The sequence below is a fragment of the Leucoraja erinacea genome, chromosome 29, assembly GCF_028641065.1.
Source record: "Leucoraja erinacea ecotype New England chromosome 29, Leri_hhj_1, whole genome shotgun sequence".
Taxonomy (NCBI): Eukaryota; Metazoa; Chordata; class Chondrichthyes; order Rajiformes; family Rajidae; genus Leucoraja; species Leucoraja erinaceus.
This window is the reverse complement of record NC_073405.1, coordinates 13,736,382-13,745,432: the sequence shown is the minus strand read 5'-3', so window position 1 is coordinate 13,745,432 and position 9,051 is coordinate 13,736,382. Positions and strand designations below refer to the sequence as shown.

The following is a 9,051-nucleotide window of genomic DNA, read 5'->3' as shown; positions in this document are numbered from 1 at the left end:
AAACTTGGATTGTTTACTCTAGAGTGTCATAGGCTGAAAGGAGACATGATAGAAGAATATTTAATTATGAGAGGCATTGATAGTGGAGACAGTCAGAACCTTTCTCGCAGAGTGGAAATGTCAAAGCACAGAAGGCATAGCTTTAAAGTGAGAGGAGCAGAGTTATTTGGGGCAAGTTTTTTTTTACATGGAGAATAGTGAGTACCTGGAATGTGCTGCTGGTGGTGGGGGCAGATATGATAGTGGTGTTTAAGAGACTTTTTGACAGGCGCATGGAAATGCAGGGAATGGATCATGTGCAGGCAGAGGAGAGCAGTTTGGCTTGGCATCATGTTCGGCACAGACACTGTGGGCTGAAGGGCCTCTTCCTGTGCTGTACTGTTCTATGTTTCTTGGTATTTTTAAACAAAAGCAAGACTTTCTTTTATTTAAATAATTTTATTTTGTATTAACAAAAATCAATCAAACAGTTGCCTACAGTTTAACACTTTGAATTGAAGCCACTTCTGGGAAGGCAAATCCCCGACTTCTCACAGCCTCCAAACCTCCCGGAAGACATTGCACTCAAAACCAGCTGATGGGCGGTAACCACCATTATAACGTGGAACAGCAGCGCCGCTCCACACAGCCAGCTCCCACAAAGAGCCACGAGATCAGGGGCGGGTTTGGTCACAGTGAGAGGGGCTGGATGATGGACATTGACCACAACATGCAGCACACAACCTCTTCCCCTCAGAGCAGCCATACCTGTTTAATGTTTCCCACAGTTGGGCACCCCTTCAGTACCACAGCACCAGCCTGGATAGCTCTGCTCTGGATCCTTGAGTCACTGAGTTACTGAAGCACAACTGACACCACCTTCCACTGCCCCATCTTACCTTTATCCCTCCGACAGCGCCCACTCCTGACCTATCATTTTTTGAGATATGGTCCATTCTACACAGAAAAGAGTTTAATCAAATTAGCTCCCCAACAAAGCATTAGCCGTAACCCAGTGTGACCTCAGTGACTGTGGTTGGTTCAAGCCAACAAAGGAGGGAGTGCTGCCCTGTCAGAGGTGCTGTCTTTTGGTGAAGACTTTAAACAGTATCCCCACATTCCCTCATAGAATCCAGGCCATTATCTATCCCTTCACATTGCTGCCTGTGGGATCTAGCTGTGTGCAAGCTTCATATATTACAATGGCACAGAGGTGCATGACCGGTTATAAAGGGCTTTGGGATGTCTCGAGCTGTGAGTGGCACATGAAAACATGGAACAGAAGGAGTTACTGAGAACGGGAACTCAGGAGTCATTGACTTTCAGACGAGGTCCATCAGGCATTGAGCAGCAGCTCCCCCCCCCCCCCCCCACACTCCACCGACAGCGGTACCTTCACATGACCTGCACTCCTCCACCCACACCTGGTGACACCGCACAGCAATAGTTACCAGGTCCTCTTGATATGCAGCTCCACTGCTGGCTGACGAGAGGCATCGGAGTCCACCCTGTTTACCGACACAGCCACCTGAAGGCAGATTCCAGCCACAGTCACTTTAATCTGGCAGCAGCAGGCCTGATGACCAGCCCAATCCAGCCAAGCCAAGCCAAGCCCAGCCCAGCCCAGCCCAGCCCAGCCCAGCACGCTCGGGGCAGCTGCTGAGTCACGAGGTGGCCGTTACCAAAGTGGAGATGCTAAAGATTCCTTAAAATGTCAACAGCTCCTGCAACTTAGTGTTCTTCACAAGGTCAGGTCAAGAGCTTGACAAAAAACCCTTACCAAATACCGAATGTTATTAGTGCAATTTCTTACAAATCCTTCAACCTTTGGCAACAATAAATGTTTTGTCACAAGTGGGAGAACGGAGTAAGAGGCAAATACTGGCTGCTTGTACCGATTGAAGTGAAAGTCAAAAACGGAAAGGTTCAGGTCAGCCACCACATCGACCACTTCAGAAGAGAGAACTTTGTCCAGTTTACAGTGCAGTTGGGGCGGTACGTAAGTAGTTTGAAAAGCTAAAATAAATTACTTTAAAACCAAAATAAAGATCAGCTGGAGACCTGCACCCTGGCATCAGTCCACTCCAACAGGTCCTGTAATGGGGACCTGCAAACCCTTCTCTTTAATGCCTCGCCCTAATCAATCCAGGCCCCTCTGAAGGCATCGAGTGCACCACTGGGTTACAGCAGTAGAGGTACCCATCCTCAAGCTGGAGTTCGAGGCCAGGGGCCGTGGTTGGTGCGAGTCGCAAACTCAGCCCGACAGCGGCCATCCCTCTCACCTCCCCAGTCCTCACCCTCCTGCAAAACTAAGCCGCTGGTTGGCAACAAGCCTGTGTGCACAACTCAGCCACCCCTCCCTTCACAGCTGGGCTAGCAGGGGAGCCACTCCGTCACTCAGAGCTGCCGGGAAGCCGTGCACGGTGCGCTCAGCATTCCAGTGTTATTTTAACTCATTACAACTTTAAATTGAAAAACAGGCAACCGAGAGCCTCAACAAAGATCAATACTAAATCAGGTTATTGTGATTGTGCTCGGAGGAACGTGCTACAAGAGCTATCAGCACCATCGACCTCCGTAGCACAGCACACTGTAAATCCAGTTGATAAATACCGGTCCAGTCATTGTCAATTCCCACCCTGGACACTGTAATGTACATGTGAGGATGTTGACCCAGTTCTCGGGTTCCTGAGGCCTTGGACTTCCCGTTACTACCTCTGCAAGGTGTGGTGATCCTGATATTTGTGGAGCAGGATCTGCATGAGGTCGAAGGTGGTAAAGCTGGTGCCCACAGCAATGGGGCCCTTGATCCAGTTCATGCTGAGGCCTTTGTACAGCCCACCGATCAGACCACCCTCCTTCACAATGTGCTTCATGGTTTCCACAATGCCGCCATACATGTGACTCTTCACGCCCGCCGTCTGCATCCGCCGCCGCACTACGTCCAGTGGGTAGGAGGCGGACTGACCGATCAAGCCGGCACAGGCCCCAAACACCAGCCGCTCATGGGGGTACGGGTGCGGCCTCTCCGTGTATTCTGAAAGCAAGTGTGATAAAGAGTGGCATAGTGGGTTAATACTCCAAAACACCATAGAGTCATCAAGCATGGAAACAGGCCCTTCGGCCCAACTTACCCATGCTGACCAAGATGCCCCTCTACACTGGTCTCACCTGCCCGTGTTTGGCCCATATCCCTCTAAACCTTTCCTATCCATGTACCTGAGCAAATGTCTTTTTAATTATGTTATAGAACCTGCCTCAACTACCTCCTCTGGCAGCTCATTTCATGTACCAACCACCCTCTGTGTGGAAAATATATGACAGTGTGTTCCATTTACTCCCCACTCCCTGGGGCCGTGTGTTCTAGGTACTCTCTACTCTCTGGGTGAAAAGTATCTCTCCCCCACCCCACTCAGATCCCCTTCCTCCTTACCCTAAACCCAGGTCCTTGAGATTTATCCACCTCTGATTTGGGGAAAAGTTTCTTGCAGTCTACCCTATCTGCACCCCTCATAATTTTTATATACAGACCTAGGGAGAACAGACCCAGCCTCTCCAGTCTCTCCTCATAACTGAAACACTCCACCCCATGCAATATCTCGGTGTAAATCAGCCGAGTTACTCCAGCGCTTTGTTCCTTTTTTTGTAAACCAGCTTCTGCAGTTCCTTGTTCCAATGATCTGGCGAATCTCCTCTGCAGCCTCTCCAGTGCTCACATCTGCCGTGCAGGGTGTTGATCCAGAACTGCATGCAATACTCCAGGTGAGGACTGAACAAGGTTTTATAAAGCTGGAGCATAACCTCCTTACTTTTGTATTCAGTGCTCCAAATTACGTAGGCCTGCATCCAAATGCCTCACTATCCATGTGGGCTCTAATGCGTTGTCACCTTCTTCAGGGTCTTTGCACTTGTACTCTGAGGTCCCCCTGCCCCTCACTGCTCCAACACCCTGCCATTCATGGTGTCTGTTCCAGCCTCATTAGCACTCCATTGCTGCCATCATTATATATTTATAGAAGCATTTGCCATTATTTATTTCCCATCATATTTTATAATCTAACTTCCCAATCTATCTTGGCCAACTCATCCCGTCTGCTAACTGCTTTAAGAATGTGTTTTTAGTTTGTCACAGTAAATGGAATTCTATATTTCGATTAGGATTTCCCCTTACGATCCAATGCCATAAAATTACAAATGATTTCTCTCTCAGTACACACATCTAAAGTAGCCTGTACCCTGGTTAGATTCACAACTTAGTTCCAGTGAACTGCAGATGTTTGTTGTTAGAGAATGCATGGGATATGGATGTCACTGGCTCCCTGGTCCTTCACTAATCCCTGGAACATCTGGATAGCTACGATGCCTACGTCAGTCTCCTGTTTATTGACTCTTGCTCTTTTTCCCCATTGAAACTCATCTTCACACCTCTTGACCCAGGAGTCCACATTCTCTTCTGCGACTGCATCCTTGACTTTCTGACCCGCAGACCATAATCAGTCAGGAAAGGCAACAACATCTCGTCCACAATAACCTTCAACACCAGTGCCCGGCAAGGCTGTATATTCAGACCATTACCATAATCACTATGTACTCATGACTGTGCGACCAAATTCTACTCCAACTCCATCACCAGGGCTCTGAACTCTGAGCCATTCCCAAAGCCCACAGTCTCACAAGCCGCTGCCTTACCTGCGTGTAATTTCTTGCATGTCTCATAAGTGAAGAAGCTGAGACCAGAATAAGGAATAACTCCAAGGATGGTTGGTGTAAAGCCACTGTACAAGGTCTTCACTCCTTCTTCTCGCGATATCCGGACGAAAACATGCAAAATGTTACAATACCTGTGGGTACAAGTCACAGACAACACAGTTCCAGCAGGAAGCAACGATCAGTTGACAACCAAGAACTGTTTCTTGGCGCACAAGAACGGACACCAAAGACAGTTCAGACGATATTGGCAAAACAAAATCAGATGTGGCGTGTGCGAATATGCTGCTCACACAATGTGTGAAAGAGTAAATGTAGATACAATAAAACATTTCATGTAGACTGTGAGGAAGGTTGACAAAGTATAGTGCGAGATATAAATCTGTTACAGAAAATGGGCAGATTAAGCGATTAAGGCAAGCCAGTGAGGTGTGGCACTTTGGGAGGTCAAATCTAAGGGGAAAGTATACAGTGTTGAGTAATAAAGAAGGCATATGGTATACTGCCTTCATTGGTCGGGGCTTTGAGTGTAAGTGTCAGCAAGTCGTCATGCAGCTGCATTTAGGCTGCATTTGGTGTATTGTGTGCAGTTCTAATTGCCCCATTAAAGGAAGGATGTGGAGGCTTGGAGAGAGTGCAAAAGAAGTTTACCGATAGTGGATATGAGGCTTTAGACAGGCACACAGATATGGATGAAATGGAGGGAGATGGATCATGTTCAGGCAGAGAGATTAGTTTAACCTGGCATCATGTTCGGCATGGACACTATGGGTGAAAGGGCCTGTTTCGGTGCTCTGCTGTTGTATGCAAACGCTAAACATGAAAGCAGTTTGAGGGCTGTCGGAAAAGAGCAGGAGGACATTTAATGCAATTATTCCACAGGCCTTGTGTAGTGCTGTACTTAACCCACTGGTTAACTGAGTAATTAAAACGATCATGTATGAACACACACCAAGTGCACCTTGCAGCCTGGTTTTGGCATGGCAGGGAGCAGTAGAACGGGCATCCTGTCATTCCGAATGCTTGGCCACAAGCAATGGGAAGGTGAGGGGAAGGTGGAGAAGGTAGATCATGAACACCGAGACAGGGAGGGGGTTGAATATGGAGAAGTTGTCTTTCTGCCGACTGGTTAGCACTCAACAAAAGCTTTTCACTGTACCTCGGTACACTTGACAATAAACTAAATTAAACTGAGAAATCGGCAAAAGAGAATGTGGCTGTTTAATGTGGTTGTTTTGGGAAACAGGGGACATGGTGAGTGATCGAGGCTTGGTGCGTGGTGGATGCGCTCAGGTTTGCGATAGTGCGAGGGTTTGCTGGGCAGCTGCAGTTCGTAAAGTTAGTCACTGACTACTCACATCTCCTTGGGGGTGACAGCCATTCGTGCTCTCACCAGGTCCAGTGGGTAGGTTAGTGTGGTGGCAGTAATACCTGCCATCGCACCCGCCAACAGCCGTGGTAATGGAGGGAGTGGCCTGCCACAGATCAGAGAGATAAACGGAAACTCAACAATGTTCTGTCACAGCCGTCGAGGATCACTTAACTCTAAAATAGCATTGCGACAATTCTAAGCTGCACACTCTTTCTTTCTACATATCAGGTAGTGTCACAAATGACCTACAGGCACAATTAAACAGCTCTGGAAATCCTCTCCTAACTGAGGCAACATTTCAAAGTCATTCAGGAGCAGAGTTTGAAGGATAACTCAGGTTTTTCTCTCAGGAGGTGCTACTCCACAGTTACAGAGGGAAGGTTTTGTACTACTGAGCATCCAATGGGTTTACATTTTCCATTCCCACACAAGTTCCTTACTCACAGAGATTCATTGCAGATGGCGGGTTACTAGGTACAGATGCCAGGTCTGTCACTCCACCCGTCACTATACTCCATGTGGAGTTCAACAGTAACACGTGGGCTTGCACCAAATCTGCCCCACAACCCTACATAGGCAGACAGGCAGATTTTTGGAAACTACATACATCAATAATGATTTCCAGCCTGAGGAAAGTGTTTTTGTTATTATTTTACTGCAGTATAAACATTCCTTACATCGTAAATGTTTAATGTGTTCCTCATTACAGCTTTTATAGTCTCGGATAAAAACAACACCAGCGGCTTTAACATCGGTCACAGCTCCACCGTAGATGTCCTTGTTTTATGGAGTCAGTGAGACATACAGCACATAAACAGGCTCAATGGCCCACTAAGTGCCGTCTGACTGTCAACCACTCACAGTGGCGTAGTTGGTAGAGCTGTTGCCTCACTATCACCCTCACACTATCGCATCATTGACCTGGGTTTGATCCTGACCTCGGGTGCTGTTTGTGAAAAATTTGCACGTTCCCCCCATGACCGTGTAGCTTTCTCTGGGTGCTCCGATTTCCTCCCACATCCCAAAGACATATGGGTTTGTTGGTTAATTGGACTCTGTAAATTGTCCCTAGTTTGTAGGGAGTGGGAAAGTGGGATAATATAGATCTGGTGTGAATGGGTCGCGTGGACTTGGTGGGCCGAAGGGCCTGTTTCCATGTTGCAGCTCTAAACTAACTAGACCACCCATCTCTCTCCCACACAAACCCCGTATCTTCTCCCTCCAATGAACCAGACTGAGTCCCCAGCAGGGTACGTGTGCGACACTGCTGCCCCTATGACTATTTACAGTCAAGACGGGTTTATGATCATCTTGCGCTTCTGGGAAGTAGAGAATCTTTTCTATATATCTGTTCAAAATACAAACTAACGCCGTCCAGTTCATTTTTTCCGAACTGTATGCAAAACCAAAATGGAAATCTCCCATGCTCTCTAACAACAGGAGACAATGCAACAGCAAATCCACTGCTGGGCCAGTTGGCAGCAGCCTGCACTGGGTCTGTCGGATGTGGCTTCAAAGACAGGCTCACTTCCAAACACAAACTCAAAGGCTAGAAGTCCATATCAGCAAGGGAGTGTTGCACAGGTCCTTTCTGTTGGATAGAGACTGTGCTGCTGTCTGTGTCCAAGAGAAGAATCAGATTGCTCTCCACTGTCACCACGTGGCCAAGATCAGTACTGCAATGCGATAACTGACATTCTTCTTATCGTGTCCACACACAACCCAGAGCTGAACACACTTCTCAGCATCTGCATGCAATGGTGTCTGTCTTGTCGCTTCTTGTGCGTGGTGGTGGAAAGATTGGTAGAAACAGGGCCACAACGTGAATGCTCTTTCTTTGACCCCCGATAACTGGCTGATGCAGAGGTTTTAAAGTTGAGAACAAATCAGCTCCAAAAACTAATGAAGGAAGAATTATGGACGGGGAGTGTAAAAACAAGGAACTGCAGATGCTGGCTTACAAAAACCCCCCACAAAGTGCTGGAGTAACTCAGCGGGTCTGGCAGCATCTCTAGAAAACATGGAAGGGTGACGTTTTCGGATGGGACCCTTCTTCAGACCCTATCCCTAACCCTTCATCTGAAAAAATGTCCCGACTCTAAACATTACCACATTAATCCTCCCACATTCCAAAGACATGCAGGTTGGTAGGTTAATTATCTTTGGTAAAAATTGTAAACTGGTCCTAGTGTGTAGGATAGTGCTGGTGTATAGGGTGTCCCTGGTCGGCACAGACTCAGTGAGCCGAAGGGCCTGTTTCCTTGCTGTAGCTCTAGAAGTCTAAAAGAGTCTAAAGACAATAAGTGCTGGAGTAACTCAGCCGTTCAGGCAGCATCTCTGGAGAGCGTGGATAGGTGACGTTTTGGGTTGAGACCCTTCTTCAGACCTAGAGCATTCTAAATATCTTCCACCATTAACCCCAGACAGGATGACAGAATTCAGGCAGTATATGGGAAAGGGCAGGCAGTGGGACTGAATGGCAGCCCCAACCACAGGGGGAGTGGGCAGAGGGGTACAAACGATTGCCTGATGAAGATCTCCCAGTGACAGCCCAGCCCTTTACTGACCTTCCATGGGTTCCGTAGTGGGCTCCCAGAGCGTGTTTGTATTGTTCGTGAGAGCAGAACTGAATTGCAGCGTAAGGGATGACGCGGACCATGGTGGCAGAGTTTCCTCGCCACAGGCTGAAGAAGCCGTCTTTCCTGTACGTCCGGTAAATGAGCTTCACAACCTCCTGTGGCAAACAGCAAGAACAACGGTTACTCTCTGATATGCAGGGTACGGGTGTGGGGGGAGGGGAGTGGCACTAGTTTGGGGTTTTGGGGTTCAGTCAATGGTAGTTATCTTGTCGGGAGGGGAATGGTGGGACGGCGGGAATAAGTAGTTCATCAGTGAGAGGGGGGAGATGGAGGCACTGTCAGGGAGGCGGACAGCCGGGGAGGGTTGCAGGTGAGTCTGGAAGAAGCTATTTTTAATTATTTTTACCAGCCATG

At 48.0% G+C, this 9,051-nt stretch overlaps 1 protein-coding gene across 2 annotated transcripts in view; it reads right to left on the bottom strand.

The window, feature by feature from the left end:
- Positions 1 to 418: 418 nt before the first annotated feature.
- The window catches only part of slc25a42 (solute carrier family 25 member 42), a 34,047-nt gene continuing 25,414 nt past the window's right edge, over positions 419 to 9,051 (bottom strand). For both annotated transcript variants that reach the window (XM_055658663.1, XM_055658665.1), the window contains 4 exons: positions 8,626 to 8,792; positions 6,045 to 6,161; positions 4,669 to 4,820; positions 419 to 3,016 (listed from right to left, as the gene is read on the bottom strand). In XM_055658663.1, coding sequence (XP_055514638.1) covers positions 2,691 to 3,016; positions 4,669 to 4,820; positions 6,045 to 6,161; positions 8,626 to 8,792 — 762 coding nt within the window. In that variant the 3' untranslated portion in view covers positions 419 to 2,690. The remainder of the gene's footprint in view (positions 3,017 to 4,668; positions 4,821 to 6,044; positions 6,162 to 8,625; positions 8,793 to 9,051) is intronic.